This window comes from Pinus tabuliformis, chromosome J (assembly GCF_031772625.1).
Source record: "Pinus tabuliformis cultivar Carrire ecotype Pingquan chromosome J, CPIR1, whole genome shotgun sequence".
Classification (NCBI taxonomy): Eukaryota; Viridiplantae; Streptophyta; class Pinopsida; order Pinales; family Pinaceae; genus Pinus; species Pinus tabuliformis.
Window position 1 is genome coordinate 610612390 of NC_142295.1, and position 17525 is coordinate 610629914.

Consider the following 17525-nt stretch of genomic DNA (forward strand, 5'->3'; position numbering starts at 1 on the left):
CTGCAATTTTTGGAGCTTTCCCTAAGGCTAAATACACTGAATGCATGGGCTCATGGTCTAAGGGGGGGATGACCCCTTCTAAGATTTAGATCTATGGCATATATATAAAAACCCTATTGAAATAACCAAGCAAAAGTAGAGTTGAAGTAATACAATGTTGTTATTTCAACTTTATTATTACAAGGTTTAAATCTTCTGTGTTGCTAAAACACAATTGTAAGGAATTAAATTAATGTTGTTCTCATGCATATACCAACAAGATTTTTATCCCAAAGGATGTGCCAACAAGATATGCTTCACAAATGAAACATATTTCCATGTTTTATAATGTCTTCTAAAACCTCAAGAAACAAGATAAGTTACCTGCACTAGTAAAGGAATTTCAAGAAACCTAGATCTCTTGGAAAAAAAAACATGGAGAAGTCTATCTTAAATTTTCCTATATTATAGTTTATTCCTCCCTAGATTCTAATTATGCAATCTAAATGACTAAGTGGCAAAAAAACATCAACAATCTTCATGTTATGGAAGAAAAAGAGGCATACTTCATAAGATAATGCCGATCAAATGTTGGGTTATTTAAATTGTATGGAAAAAATCACAATAATACACAACTTTTTGAGTTGAAACCCTTTCACTACATTATATAGTTTGAACTTACATGAACAAAAATAATAGCTCACTCACAATTGATGCCACAATAAACACAAATATCAATGCAAGTGATAACCACACTTTTCATTCAATTGTAAAAATGATAACCCCCATGATAAGGTGTATCCTTCATTTTTGTATACCAAAACCGATATGTCCATAACTAACAAATATACTTCCTTCAAGATAAGGGATGAGTGCATAATGGGTCTTGTCACTTGTTATCCACAATATTAATCAAACATGTTAGAGATATATATGAGAGGGAAATCACTCTAACAACGTGAATGCATATGTTAGCATTTGTTGAAAGTTTAACAAGCTAAGAATCAAACTTAAGACTTACCCCATGTTAACGGGTTGCTCTACTATTGAGTTACATGCCTCTTTCATACTAATCATTAGTATTTGTTTGATATCAACGTGTTGACTTTTACCTTCAACATTCTTCATTCAAGCTTTAGTTTGACTCATTCTTCATAGCCTCCTTGCTAATCAACCTTGACACTAGACCTCTACACCATTTGATAATTGGACAAGTGAGGGAACCTAAGACTTGTCCCTAATCAATAAGTTGATTTATCATTGAATTACGTGTCCCTTTCATGCGAAGCACCCTTTATCGATTTAATATAAAAATATAAATTACTACCTCCAACAATTTTGAATCCTCTATTAAAGCATATCCCTCGTAATGTGATTTTGTTCCACATTAATTACTCTATATAATATTTGTAATTCCATATTATCTTATTATTACCAACATATCCCTCTAATGAAATTCCATTCTAATGCTCCCCTCCTCTCATGACATATTATTTTGATAAATAAAAACACAGTTAGACATGGATGTCAACCATATGACCTTGTTATTGGGCTATATCTAAGCAGGATCAATAATGGCATTAACTTTGTGCTTAAAGGTTGCTTCATTATCCTTCCAAAGAATGGAGATCGACATTTACATTAAAGAAAATGCACCTCTTCTTTGGAAACGTATAACCCAAACACTTTTTCTTTTAGCCTTATAAATATTTAGTTGGAGTTCCTTTATGTTATTGCGTTCCCTCACTTTCGTTTATTCATTCTTGTCCCTCAACACAAGAAAGCAAAGCATATCAGCAGTCAGAGGAGGGGAAGCGAAGCAAGCAAACCAAATACCAGCAGCCCGAGGGTTTGGTTGTCGTTCCTCTTTCCCTTGCATTTTCAAACGATCTGGGCGCCTCCTTAACAATAAAATATCAGTTTCTGCTTTACCTATAGATTTTCAAAGCTCCGGAAATTTGTATGGGGCAAATCTGAACCTTGGCCGTGGAAAATCCACAGAGCTCCGGCGGAAAACAGAGGAGGCGGCCTTGAAACGCTTCTAAACAGGCTTGGATTGCCATATTGATCGGTGTACAGGCAAGGAGGAATTCCAGATCCTGCACTTCTTAGAAGGTTTTTGTTCTTATTATGGCAGACCTCATTTCTCCCATTTGTTGCTTTGTTGCTTGTTTGTTCTGTCTACGGCTGATTCCGACCTCTGGTTTTCTGAAATTATCCCTGGACAATACGTTGGACTGAAATTTTCAGCAATAGATTGATATATTAACCATGATACCTGATCCAAATGATTGAGAATTGTGAATGTTATCAAGTGGTTGAAAAATTTACGTCATTACATTTTTGAAGTCAGACATATGGATTTCAACAGATGTCTCATTTTGAATTCAGACCGCATAATATTGAAAATGTAATCTAAAGTCAAAATAAATTTCCCATAGTGCGTTATTTCGTTGTTGATATGGTTGTAATGGTTACGAAAACAACTTTCCAATTTTTGCAGAAAGTTTTTGTTATAATTACAAGATAAATATTGGATTCTGTTGGATGTATCCGAAGGTGAGGTTCATTATTTAGCGCATTCAGTATAAGGAACTATGGGACTCGCCTTTCCTTTGTTGAAGAATATTTAAAATGCCTAAAGCAGATGCCAGGCCAGGCGACTTCCATTTGATCTCGTCGCTTGTGTTTAATCTATCTTGATCTTTAATTCATTATCTTAAGGCCTAAAAAGTATACTAATAGAAAACATCTGTTCGAACGATTTTGATGACCCATATTCAAGACTTCACGGACCACTGGCTTTCTAAACCGAATCTTTAATTTCTGTGTGGTGAACAGGTTTCCGTCTTTTGTTACATTTTAATTTTCACCAGAAGGATTAATCACCTGCGAGGTGCATTTCACCCTCTTTTGGTTGGAAACATTTATGGGCTAAATTGTGGCGTGTGAACGTTTCATGGGAGCCATTGAGGATGAAGAACCACCCCTGAAGCGTTTAAAGGTGTCCTCACCCGGCTTGAGAAGAGGTTTGGAGGAGGAGGCCCCTTCATTGTCTGTGGGGTCAGTGAGCATCTTAATGGCCAAATCATTGTCTTTGGAGGAGGGTGAGACAGTAGGTTCCAAAGGACTCATAAGGAGGGTGGAATTCGTAAGGATAATAACACAAGCTCTCTATTCTTTGGGTTACCAGAAAGCTGGTGCGCTTTTGGAAGAGGAGTCAGGAATACTTCTCCAGTCTTCAAATGTAGCTTTATTTAGAAAGCAGATACTCGATGGAAGGTGGGATGAAAGTGTTCTTACACTGCGGGGTATTGATCAAGTGGAGGTGGAAGGAAACACACTGAAGGCTGCATCCTTTCTGATCTTGCAGCAGAAGTTCTTTGAACTATTGGACAAAGGTAACATCCCTGAAGCTATGAAAACACTTCGATTAGAAATTTCTCCACTGCAATTGAACACAAAAAGAGTACATGAACTTGCAAGCTGCATTGTGTTTCCTTCACGGTGCGAGGAGCTTGGATATTCAAAGCAGGGGAATCCAAAGTCCAGTCAACGGATGAAAGTTTTGCAAGAAATTCAACAATTATTACCACCTTCTATAATGATCCCAGAAAAGAGGCTGGAACGTCTAGTGGAGCAGGCCCTTAATGTGCAGCGAGAAGCATGCATTTTTCACAACTCCTTGGATCCGGCCCTTTCTCTATATACTGATCATCAATGTGGACGAGATCAAATTCCTACAACGACATTACAGGTTTCAATGTCTAACCTTTTTCAGATGTACATTTTTCTTTGTAAAATTTCCCAGTGTGGATGTTAATTTTCTGCCACTTTCTAATTTCTCTTGTAGAATGCAAGACCTTATTTGATGTTTCTATTCGTTGTGTGTTTTTTTAAGTCGTCATACTTGGCTCGTCTTTTGAGGCTTGCAGTGTTTGATTTGCCATTTTTAATCCCATAATTGTTTTGAATTATGTACATTGGTTTTAAATTGATTACCTTTTAATGCAAGTTACCATCTTCTCTGTCATGGTAGCTAGTGTCGCTACAATAGTTTATGTAGAAAAGCAATGTGGAAATGCCAAATGTGTATTATTAGGTCAATATGCAAATGACGGGTCTAGTTTCTGTAAAATGCCCAAGAAAGTAACAAACATCTTTTTGAAACCGGTTACAAGTAATTAGGCATGACAATTTATTCTTCTTTCAGTTGTTCTCTATTCTTAGGCTATAACTATCTTCTGATTGCGATCACTTTGCAAGCCAGGGCTTAAAACATTATCAGGACAAGTATAAGTGCCAATTCCTTCAGCTGTAATTTTGTTAGACTGATTTTGTTGGAAGACTTTTTTCAGGACTTTCATTTTCTCTATCTCTGACTGTCTCATTTAGACTTTATAAACCTTCAGACATCTCGTTGTCAGACTGTTCAAATTTCAAAGATTAATTTCCATGATTGAGAATGTTATGAAATCCTTATCACCCCACATTATGTTCACCAACATATTTATTACTTTACATGATGATGCATTTTGAGCTTTTTAGCACTATATTATGCAACATACACTGACATAACATTTAGTATGTATATAAGAGGTTAGAGAAGGGATTGTAATGTCCTCAAATTGAGGATGAAATAGCCTATCAATCCCCATAGGCTATAGTCCTCAATAAAGGGGAAAAACCCTAAAATATTCTATGTTGGGGAAGTTTTGGGGCAGATGGGCAAAAAAACCCAAAATTGCTTTTGGAGTAAAATTTACTCAATCAATTGAGGAAGATCCCTTCAAAGAAATCTATAAATGCAAGAGGGATGAAATCAATTGGATCATCATTGGATTGGATCATTTAATCTCTGTTTTTCTTGAGCTTGAGGCTATGAGGGTTTTTAAGACCTCTTTTTCCTTTGTCAATTTTGGTGGTGAAAGATTCTACCCTAGTTGACACATTTCCATCTTTCTCTCTGTTTGGGCACCAAAATTCTAACTGAGATTGCGAGTTTCTATGCTATTCATCCCTATGGAATTTCTATACAAGAATCCCCTCTCCGAAGGATAACAAAAAATCGCAGTTTTGAACTAGTCGAGGGTAGGCCTAATGCGAGTCTTCCTGAGATGTTAGGGCCACTTCTAAGATACCTGAAGTCAGCAGATGGTCAAAACTCATGTGAAATTATCCTAAGGCAAGGACACAACATCTGTAGTTGGACATCACCTAATCGAACTTAGAAGTCACTTGGACCGGTGGTCATAACTTGCATCGAGGATGAATTAACCAAAGAATCCTTCACACAACCACGCTAGTCATGAAGAGTTTATTAAAGCAACCGAGACCACTTGTAGTAGCTGCAGAGGCAAATTAGCAAGTTTTTCTGAGATAGTCAGGGCACCACAAGCTATCTGAAGCAGGTCACCCACATTTCGCTAAGGGAATACCCTGAGGCCAATCTGGTGCGAAGATACCTCGAATTTGGAGCAAATCGGAGAACGACTTAGAATATAGATCTGGGGGCAAAATCACTAGCACCATTGAGGCAAGTAGAATCTCAATTTTGGAGTTTTGTAGTTCACGGTCAAGCTTGTATTAGAATCAGGCCCTTTTTTAGAAGCTGCCAAATATTTTTGAACGAGATATGTAAGACAGTGCTAGGTAATGACTATCGATATAGTTAGGCCAATTGGATTAGTTAGTACTTGTTAGTCGAATTATCTTGAATTTCGACATGATACTAAGCTGTCATTGAATTTGGGGACTTGTGAATTTTTGTGCAGTTATTGAATGGGAATATTGCTTCATGTTGAATAGTACATGGGAATATTACAAAATAGTGCCATTGGATTACTGTATTATATTTTTGTGCCATTGCTGGAACTACATTGTAATTCTAGTCCTGTGCTACTGAATGAGTTATATGCCTCACTCTTAAATGAAAAGAAAGATTTATGGAAAATGCTTAAGAAATTCTAGGGCAAACTTACCCTAGGATACCACAGAGGTACCAGAGCAGAAAATCCTGGTACCCTGGATGGTGTTTGAAGATGTAGCAGCTAGACAAAATCTAGCAAGGAATTTGTAGAGTCTTAAAGGAATGCGCAAGTTAGAAGATCAACAAAGGGAAGCTATTAAAAGATTGCAAGAAGGGAACAGAGTGGCCCTTACAAAATTAGAAGAATTTAACAAAAAGGCGACAACATCTAAGTATGAAGGAGATCGTTTCCTTGATCTTGATGATAAATAGAAAACACACATACGCTATGGAAATGGTGGACCATAAGGGATTGTTGATGATAAAATCTTTGAACAACTCAAATGATGTACTTAGAGAAGATTGTTCAATTGGGTGGGTTATTGATAAGCATTAGTCCAAATCTATGTTCAGTAGCTAGGGAGGGCAATGCAATGGCACTGGGTCAGATTGTGATGTCAGCTTGGGACCATAAAAAACCATAATGTGCAATGAAACTCTTTCAGAGATTGCTTATGAAGGTGAGGATGGGGAGGGAATTCATTCATCTTCCAGAGAGAGGTCCGACAATTTTGAATTCCCTATAGATGTAAAGACTGATAATTTTGGCACACTAGCCTTACGTGACTACTCTAAAATTACCTTTGAGATTGATCGTAAGTGTGATGGAGACCAGTAAGAAGAGGAGACCTTTTTCTAGTGCAGAGGAATGAGAAATGTAGAATTTAAAAATATTAAGACAGATTCCAGTGCATATTGTGTTGTTTCTCTATATACTAAAATTGTTTGTGAGGGAGAGCCAATAAAGCGAGAAGATGAAGACAAGTTGATTGTAGATTGTTTCTCTGAAGCAACAGGGAGGAAGGAAGAAACTCATGCTAGCACTAGTTTTAGAGTAGACTAATGTGACAATTGCTAAGATGACAACAAGAGTCAAAGAGAAGGCCTTGCAAAATGTGGAAGACCAAGTTGAGAGATTGGGGCAAAAGGTTTTTGAGCTTGAGGGCTTGAGGGCTTGAGGCTATTCTTTATTTGTCTTTTGCAGGTAGTGAGAAGGATCTATCCGTTGAAAAATTTAATGCAAGTGCCCCTTTTAACAAGAAAGTTCAAGAACGGTTTGAAGATGTGCATGTTCTAAAGGAGAATATCCTTTACAGGATTAATGATCAAACAAAATAAATAGAAAGAGTTGGGGCAAATTTAACATATAACCAAGAGGAAGAAAACACATTGGTCATTGCCCTTGTAGATGCAATCCTTGTGGCCAAGGAAATGCAACAAAGAGAATAGGATTGTATTTCAACATAGAGAAAGTGAGGCATCATTGAAATGTGGATGAGACAAATTACAAGAAGTAAATCCTGAGCCAAAAGAGAGATCAAAAGGTCCACAAAATAATGATGTCATCGCAAGCAATTGAGATTACCAAGGCCATGGGAGAATCAGAGAAATGGCCGAATCTGAAATTGCTTGAGGGCAAGCAATTTCGGGCAGGGGGGATTGTAATGTCCTCTTCAAATTATGAGGACGAACAAAGGACGAAATAACCTATCAATCTTTGTAGGTTATAGTCCTCAATAAGGGGGAAAACCCCAAAATATTCTATGTTGGGCAAGTTTTGGGGCAGTTGGGCAAAGAAACCCAAAATTGGCTTTGGAGTAAAATTTACTCAATCAATTAAGGAGGAAGATCCCCTCAAAGAAATCTATAAATGCAAGGGGGATGAAATCAATTGGATCATCATTGGATTGAATCATTTAATCTCTGTTTTTATTGAGCCTGAGGCTCTGAGGGTTTTTAAAACCCTTTCTCCTTTGTCAATTTCAGTGGTGAAAAATTCCACCTTAGTTGACACATTTCCATCTTTCTCTTTGTTTGGGCACCAAAATTGTAACTGAGATTGTGAGTTTTTATGGTATCGATCCTGTGGAATTTCTATGGTCTTTGTTTGACACAATAATCCCCTCCTAGAAGGATAACAAAAAACCGAGTTTTGAACCAGTCGAGGGCCCTGTAACTTTCCAATCAAGGATTCCAGGGTGCCGAGTGCTATTTGTAGTAGGCAACTGAATCCCCTAAGGCATGCCCAGTGCGAGTTTTTTCTTTGAGACGTCAGGGCCACTTCTAAGATACCCAAAGTCAATAGATCAAACCTCGTGTGATTTTATCCTAAGGCAAGGATGCAACATCTACAATTGGACATCACCTAATTGAACTTAGAAGTCACTTGGACCGACGGTCATAACTTGCATCGGGGACGAAGTAATCAAAGAATCCTTTATACATCCACGCTAGTCACAAAGAGGTTATTAAAGTAACCGAGACCACTCGTAGCCGTAGAGGCATATTAGTGAGTTTTTCTGAGATAGCCGAGGCACAACAAGTTATTTGATCTAGTTCACCCGTATTTCCTTGAGGGAATACCTTGAGGTTAATCTGGTGCAGAGATACCTCGAATCTGGACCAAATTGGAGAATGACTTAGGATATAGATCTGGAGGCAAAATTGCCAACACCACTGAGGCAAGTAGAATCTTAATTCTGGAGTTCTGTAGTTCACGGTCAAACCTATATCATAATCAGGCCCTCATTTTGAAGTTGTTGAATATTTCTGAATGAGATATGTAAGATAGTGCTAGATAACGACTACCAATATAGTTAGGCCAATTGGATTGGTTAGTACTTGTTAGTCGAATTATGTTGAATTTGGACACGATACTAAGCTGTCATTGAATCTGGGGACTTGTGATTTTTTGGTATTGTTATTGAATGGGAATATTGCTTCATGTTGAATAATACTGCTTATTGAATTGGTTATTGTTTGAATTACAAAATAGTGCCGCTGAATTACGGTATTATATTTTTGTGCCATTGCTGGAACTACACTGTAATTCTAGTCATGTGCTATTGAATGGGTTATCTGCCTCATTGTTATATGAAAAGAAAGATTTATGGAAAAGCCTTAATAAATTCTAGGGCAAAATTAACTTAGGATACCACAACTATCACCTGGGTGCAAATAAACTATAATAGTTTAAAAATTTTGGGAATCAAGGGCTTGGGGTCAAAGTTACATTTTTCATTATCGGCAATTTATCGCTGGGGGTCCAAAATTTAAATTATCAGCAATATCCAGGAAAATGTTGGAAATTATTGGGAAATTTTAAAAAATACAAAAATTATCTTTTCTTTTTTCAAATTTTTATTCTTTTAAGGAACATCAACATCAAACAAACACATTGTCACACAAATATGAAAATAAAACTACAATATAAAATGTATAAGATGTCAAGTGGTACATCAATCATTGATAGTAGATACTGAAATATGATATTTGTCCTCAATCATAAGTTTTGACAAGATAATAATTTATACAAAATCACATTAAAACAAAAATAAATGTATCTCATGAGATGATCATCATGAGGCATCTAGATACTATAATAATAATTCGATAATAATAATGCACTAAGAAGGTGTGGCCAAGGATTAGGTTTCCCTCGCCCTTGAGAAGCTTGTGGTTCCCATGCAATTCCTTAGTTCCTCCCTCTAATCTCTCTTTCTAGTAGTATCAAGAATTGAGTTCTTTGCAATAAGGACAATGTCTGGGGTAGCTATAGGGAAAATATCCACTTCATGCCCTAGGATTTTGGCAAGGTGGTATTTCAAGTGGGTGATTCCACCAAACATTTCCATTCCACATAGCTTGCAACTCAGCTTTGTTCTATTATCACCCTCACATGGCTCACCATACTCCCACATTTGGTCCAATGGCTTTGCCATTTTGTAGAGATTTGATTAAATTTTTAAGTTTTGGACCTACAACACAAAACAAATGTGGAAATTCAAAAAAGGGTAAGAAGAGGCAAACTCTAAATTTATAGTATATACTAATCTTGGAAAACAAAGAAAAGGAAGGCATTTTTTTTATGTACCTGGAAATATGAGCATGTTATGCTAGAGTAAATCTCCCCTCCAAAAGTACTCAATTGATGGGAAAGAAAACTATGGATTTTCCCTTGTTTGCTTGATGAAAAATGGTCACAAGACTCGCACAACCCTCAAAGCTCAATCTTAGCACAAGAAAAAATGAAAATGACCCTAGCAAACCCAAATCGGAACTTTATATCGCCTTTTTCAGCAGGGCGATAATTTCCTTTTGACTCCTGATAATTTCGAAATTATTGCGATAATTTCGAATGGGCAAATTATCGCGATAATATCAGCGAGTGTGGTTTTGGCGATAATATTGTGATAATTTTGATATTATTACGATATAACACTGCTTGGTGGAGTTCCTAAGAAGGAAAAATGGTGCTGTCAGTGGTACACTATCATAATTAGAACTGTATTTAGGTCAGGGATGTTAAAAGATGTGTGGTTAGTCCCAATGTGATTCTATATAGTGTAAATTTTCCTTTTTGCTGGAAAATGTTGAGCAAGGTAATATTAGAGGGTTTAAGAGGATAGAGGAGGCCTTTATACTCTCGTAGAGGAGTTTACTCATGCAAGTACCTATTGAAGTTGGCAAATACCACTTTCGCAGATGAGTTTATATATGTTTAGATAACTAGTGAGAAGGGGTTAGAAGTTGAAGAGAAGTGTAAAGAAGGATATTGACAAAGGAGAAGACCTACTATTATTAACTAGGTAGGATATTAACTAGTGAGAAGGTATTAGAGTTTGAAGAGGAGGGAAAGTAAAGAAGGTTTTTTTTTATAACTTTAACAAGAAAATTTGTGGCTGGAGCACACAATTAAAGTACATCAGAAATAATGCTATAAGGAATATTTGCTTCGGAGGATCTGAAAAGAAGAGGACAAAACGATCCCTCCTCTTGACAAAATGATAAAGGGAAGAGATCCAACACTAAACCTTCTATAACTTTATCATACTGCTTCTTGAGTACAAGAGTAGATTCTTACAAATTGCTTGCCCAAAATGATGCAAAAACAAAACATGTTTAAGATTTGAGTGAGATTGACCTTCCACTAGATCCAAGGGAGTCAAGAGAATGCTGGGTACCAGATTTTGGAGATTTTTTTTGCGATCTTTCCTCCTACTTATTAATGGAGGGGAGGAATGTGGATTGTTTTTTGAAACATCTACAAAGGAAGGAGAAGAAGGGGAAATAATGATGTCCTCCTCTTTCTCCTTTTCAACTCCTGATTCCTTTTTTCTAAAATGGAGTTATTATCTTGGGAAGATACTTGATTTTCCCTAGATGGTATCTCTTCCTCATGTGAGGATTGATGTTCTCTGTTTGCACTTGATTTGATGTTGGTTGTCCAGAATGGAGGGCACGTTGAAATCCAGGACAAGACTCTGAATCCTCATCTTCTTCTCTTGGAGATTGCAGTGTTCCAAATCTATTATTGAAGGGAGTAATCAAGTGTGACTTAGGCTTGATGTTAGGTTGAATGCTTTTTAGACTGCTATTTCTTTTGTTTTCTGGAAACTTGTTTGACTGATCCTTTCTAGCCGTTATTTTGAGAAGATGGACATGCCTTAGAAAGTCGCTGAGATGTTTGAGTATTAGGATAACTCTTTGCAAAGTACCCATACTCATGGCAAGAATTGTATTTGTAAGGAACCTACTAATAATCAAGGGTCTGGAGATGGCTCGAACACTCCAAATCAAGCTGAATCAAGGAAGTCCATTTGCAAAATCCATTTCTACACAAATTATGGCACATTTGAAGATATAACCCTTAGCTGAACATGAGAAATATAATGACCCAACTTGTCTTTGATAGCTTTAAAAATACCTTCACCCTAGAAAATAAGGGGTAGATGTGGCAGTCTAATCTACATAGGGGCAGAAGAAATTTCCATATTGGGGTTAAAATCTAGAGTCCAATGGGCAAGAAACATTTCCTTAGAGTTCATGAAGTAGGGGCCAAATTTAAAGATCAGATCCCTGTCCGCTTCGCTTTCAAAAATAAAATTATATAATCCTTTTCCATAATACAAAGTAATAGTCGGCTCATGATCTACCCAATTTTTAGAAATCCAATCCAAAACAGAGTTAGGCTTGTAAACTTACCAACTAAACCTCTTTACTGAAGGATATTGATGTCCTCTTTCGCCATAGAGGGCCACAAGTCAACCTTCTTTGAACAACCATATGAATTATGAATAATGATAGTAGACTGCCAGTCATAGTTCATTTTGTACTTTGTACTATGTAGTATGCATTATTAATTTTGGTAATGATGGTGTAACTTGTCATTTTGTTAACTTGATGATTGAAATTTGAAACAAAAACTTGATGATATGTTGAATCATGAATGTTATAATAATTATTAATGATGATGACAATGTTTATGCTGAATTGATGATGATGAATCATGATAGATCATAGATGATAATTGATTATGTATTTTTAGTCTTTAGATCTATAATCTAGATTCTAAAATATGAATGGTAATATGAATTTTTTTATTTTTTATTTTATATATGTGTGTGTGTGTGTGTGCCGTTTCTTGTCGTATCGTATCCATATTTTTTGAAAATTTGTCATATCCATTTCAAACCCCGTATCCGTATCCATTCCCATATCCATATCAGTGCAACTTAGGTCCAAGGGCAGATTCTCTCTTGAAAAGCCAAAAAAGGCCTTGGCTGGGTCATAAAGGACTTTGACCAGAGGAGATTAATACATTTACCTAAGGAGCCATAAAGGACTTTCGCTAGAGGTAAAAGGCCCTTGGATACTCGCATTGCCTACTCTATGATGGAGTGATGTATAGACATGCGTTAACATAGCAAGTTCATGAACTTTTCTTATGGAGGAGAAATTTCAGCTTTGTTTCAGCCAAGGAGAATACCTCCCTTGCTAAGAGGGAATGTTGACTTTTGTGTAGCATTGGGAGGTACTCCCGCATGGAGGAGAAATTTCAGCTAAGGGGAAATCTGTTGCAGCCAAGGAGAATACTGCCCTCGCTAAGAGGGAATGTTGACTTTTGTGTAGCATTGGGAGGTACTCCCGCATGCCAAGAGGCCTCCTAAGTTGGCCTAGAAGAATTATGGAAATTAAAATAATTTTTTTATTTTCTGGTCTTCTTGTAGGCTCCAAATTGTCAAGTCAACCCCACCATGAAAAGGTGTGACCCTTGGTCAAATTCTCCCATTTGACAAGTATAAATACACATTGTGACATCTTTATTTGACCAATTCGAATCATCATCTCTCTTCTATAGCAGTCACATGTGGGAGTAGATAGACTAAAAATTGACTGAAGTTGGACTTGGATTTTGACACAAATTTTTAGACAATTTAGAATTGAAAACCTTGCTGAAAAATAATTTATCCTAGAAGAAGAGTTGCTGGGCTTTCTCTCAAGTTTGGGTTTACCAGGGAAAATTTGTTTGTGCATGGCTATCTTTTTATGATCGTACTGTTTTTGCTGCATTACTGTTGAGATTTTCTGTGTATAATTGCTCAATGATATCAGTCACATAAAGATAAATTGTTAAACATCATTTGGTAGTAATTATCAGATCAGAAGATTAGTTTCTACTGTGCATATTGTAGAAAATTCAACAGAGTCAACTAGTATGTAACCATTTATAAGAAGGCTTTCTTTTATTCAGTTATGCAATGCAGTATAGAGAACTCTCTTGAGTTTATCTTGGTTTCCTTTACATGTTCAATTATAATTTTATTTTGATTTGTAGGTGGCCCTAATTTTTCTTAGTTTCTTTCTTTTTACTATTTTCCCCTTTTAATCATTTTTATAGTGGTAGTTCAATTTGGTTAAAGGAACCCCACAATGACTAATAAATGTAAATAGTAAAAGAATTATTGCAGCAGGAAAGCACATGTGCAACAGCTGCACCATTGGAAATTTAGAGAGACTAAATATGTAGTTAAAGATTGACAAAGAAAGTGGTATATATAATGTTTCCAAGGGAATTTATATTGTAGTCTTTTTTGGTTTTTCTTGTTCCTTTTAAATAGATTTATTGACATTGAACTATCTGCACATCGGACCAAGATTACATTCATGGAAGTTTAGTTTAATTGAAGAAAATGGCTTGCTTTTTAGTTTTTGTCTTTTAAGTTTTTACCTCTTTCTAGTTGGGGAAAACTTGCAAAATTGGACTTATATTAGAAAGGGAGGAGAAACAAAGGAATTCAAACATTCTCCATCAATTAAAGGTGTTGTCACTGTCTTTGCCATAGTGACCCTAATTTGTTCAATTTCTCTCCTTGATTTTTTCGATATCTCTTGTAGGTTTTTTGAATGATCTCCAGGCCACTTATGTGTTTGAGCTTCAAGCTATATGATTATGACAAAAGACTGCGTGTTACCAACACCAAGGCAACAAAGTTAATTAGGATATGGTGCATGTCCTTTTTAGTGTTTTACTCTTGAAAGATCTTTTATTTCTTTGATCAAATTATTGACATTGGAATTTTGCCTTGCCAAAGAAAGTGAAACAATGTCTTTATTTTGCTCCATCTCGAGAATGTAAAGCTTTGAGTTGGTAAACAACATGTTGATGTCTTTCTAAATAGGGTATGCTTTTGATGCTATTGTTCGAAGGACATATAACTTTATAGGAATTTCTTTTTCTTGTGCGAGGTTTTTGAGTTAAATTAGTAAGTTGCTTCAAAATTTCATCTTCAAATAAACTTGATGTGGCACACATGTGGTTAAGGAATGCAAAATTAAAGTCACTTGTCTATGATTTAGGTTGGAAAGCAAGTCTTGTGTATTTAAGGTTTTGAAAAGCAACGAGTACCTTTTGTTGTTGTGACCTAATTTTCCAGTTTTGACTCCTCTGTTTGTGAGGTTGCCAGCTTCAGATTTTCTGATTCCTTTAATGTGGTCAAGTTTTCTATGAGAATTTGGTTCTTTTGCGAGAACTTGTAGATTAAACCTTTGGAAGATGATTTGCAATCAAGGGTTGGTTAATAACTTTGAGTCACTTTAGTAGCCAATGTTCTTGACTCCTAGAGTTAAAGATAATTGCAGGCTTGTGAATATTGCTTTAAGCTTCACCAATTTGTTAGAGATTCTTCCAAGCCTCAATGTGTAGGTAGAACTTAAGTTTTTCATTTTCATCCGGGCCTATTATAAGACCTCTAGCTCCCAATAGCCTTGGGTTACTATTTCATGCTCTTGATTGTTTCATTTAGTTGATATATTACCTTACAGTGGAGGTGGATCACTAGATTGATTCCAGGTGTGCCTCCTTTGATGTTGAGATAGGAGCACTTTGTTTTCTGCTGCATTGTTTACTAAAAGTTTTGAGGGCGGTTCCACTTTCTTTTTAGGGGGATTCTTGATAGAGAGCTTCAAATTCTGGTTAGTTTCTTCAGGTACCCCAATCAGAGATGTTTGGCCTTATACTTAAAAGATACCCTTCAGCTCAGGTCCCTAATCCTCCAGCTGCATCCACATGCGCTTCTTGGACCAACTTCCACTTAGTCAATCACTTTTATTTTCTTATTTTTAATGTCCCTCCCTACTACTAGGGGCATTAGGAGGCATTGGGATAGATATACTATTTCCAACCCTATATTAGTGTAAACTTGGAGGACCACCTCCACTTCTCCACCACCCCAATAGCATTGGTTGTCTTGGTTCCATACTAGCAATCAGATGATATCATACCAATCAGAGTCACAGCGACACATTATTTTGTCTAAGTCTTCTAGTTCTTCCTTTATAGAGTTCTATTTTGAGTTTCTTCCAGTTGGCTTCAAATGTTAGGAGAGATGGTTTTGGTGGACTATGACAGGCTTATCCAATCTCGCCAAGAAAGACGAGGAGCCAGACAAGTAAAAACTAAGAAAATTGTAGGTCCGATAGACCAATTTGGTCTCAGTGGACGTTAACCATCATCATCATCATCATCATTACAAATCCATTTTGGAATTCGTTAGTGATTGGCTATTACCAGTTTTGTGATTCCGTCTTTTCATTGGTTTGAAACTAAATGTATCTTTTATGTGTCCTATTAAAAAATTTGCCTTTTTCTATTAGTGCACACCTTCCATAAAACATTCCCAAGGAGGATTAGCCAGATTCCTGTGGTAATTTTTTCCTTTGAAGCTCGCTGAACAAAAGATAAGTGCTACCTCTTTGTAGGTCTAGGTTGAAATTACGTTTTATGTATCGACACTTATAAAGGAAAGGTCCATTGAGTCTGGGTTGTCTTGGCAAATCACATGCTAGTTAAGGCATCTCAAGGCCCGCATTATTTTCAAAGTGTCCATTGTTAATATTTTGTTGTGGATGTTGAGCTAAAAAAACATATTTATCTCCAAGATGATTTTGTTCGATGTGAGCCACTGGCTAGTGTTTTTTGGATCTCTCCAAATCACCCCCTTTCTTTCGATCAAACCAATTTGATTTAGTTTTTTTTAGAACAATTTCACAAGTTTTTGTAATCCCTTTTTAAATGAACTGGAAGAGTTTTTGACATTTTCTTTAGATTCCTATACCTTAATCTTTATTCAATTGTCCTTAATTTTTATGGATGTGTATTTAACATTTTTAGGCATAGTAATTCCTCTCTGAAAGAACACCCTTGTAAAGCTCATTGGACGGGTGTTATGATTATATTGTTAAAGATCTTGGTGTTTTGGGCTAGCCAGATACCCCAAGCAATGAACAGCGGCAGGGCCCTATTGTCTTTAGTAGCAGGATTGTCACACCAATTGCTAAGTCCCTCTTCAATAGAGTTTTGTATCCATTCATCTCTTAAATCCATGAGCCCTTCTAGTTCCTTCCAAAATAACCTAGAAAACGCGCAATTCATAAATAAGTGACAATTTGTTTCATCGCAACCACATGAAGATGCATGATTTGGATGGGCATTTAAATTGCCAAACTTGTTTCCATCACCACCACCACCACCACCACCTAGTAGGCTCCTGAAACCCTTGGGAAACAAGGGTGTTGTAACTCTCCCAAGCAGTATAGACGCTCTAGGGATATAATGTACATATTAGAGTGTCTTCGTCCTCTTTCATTATTACATGGCTTGATTTAAGTTTTTCTATATAGGCTGACCGCAAATGTTCATCCTCCTTCCGAACCTTAAACTTGCAGATTTTCATGCTTGGTGCAAAATTGTAGTCAAATTCTGGTTAGCTACTTGATTTAATGTATAAATGCCTGCATCTCTAAATTCTGTATAATGTGCTCTGGAAGTCTGAAACTATTGCCACATCCTATCCGGGGGTCCACTCCTACCTGCACCTTTGTCCCTCTTCCAACACGCCACACAAACGAGTTTCCAATCAGTGACAAGCCAAGTATAACTGCATTCCATATAGTAGATATATTATGGAAGCTTTTGAATAGATTCATCAACAGTGGCTGGGTGGATGTATTTTTCCTTGGCAACCAAACACCACAAGCCTTTTCCCTGCACTAGCCTCTATGCACTTTTATCTGCCAATGCTTTTGACAATTGGAAATTATTTTGTAATCTCCATCTTGCCAGTGCCTTTGGAACTGCTAATCTTTTCCAGTTTACCCAAGCAAAGCCCTTCGTTTCTCTGTTACTAGACCAAAGAAATTTGTAGCTGATTCTTCTTATTGATTCTAGCATATGTTT

The 17525-nt window shown here is 36.6% G+C and overlaps 1 protein-coding gene across 2 annotated transcripts in view; it reads left to right on the top strand.

Moving 5' to 3' along the window:
• The first annotated feature begins 1698 nt into the window (after positions 1-1698).
• Positions 1699-17525, top strand: part of LOC149228441 (WD repeat-containing protein 26 homolog) — a 93331-nt gene continuing 77504 nt past the window's right edge. The window contains exons 1-2 of one of the 2 annotated variants that reach the window (XM_089378209.1): positions 1699-2094; positions 2821-3736. In XM_089378209.1, the coding sequence (XP_089234335.1) occupies positions 2939-3736 (798 nt within the window). In that variant the 5' untranslated portion in view covers positions 1699-2094; positions 2821-2938. The remainder of the gene's footprint in view (positions 2095-2820; positions 3737-17525) is intronic. The other variant, XM_089378210.1, reaches the window with a different exon arrangement.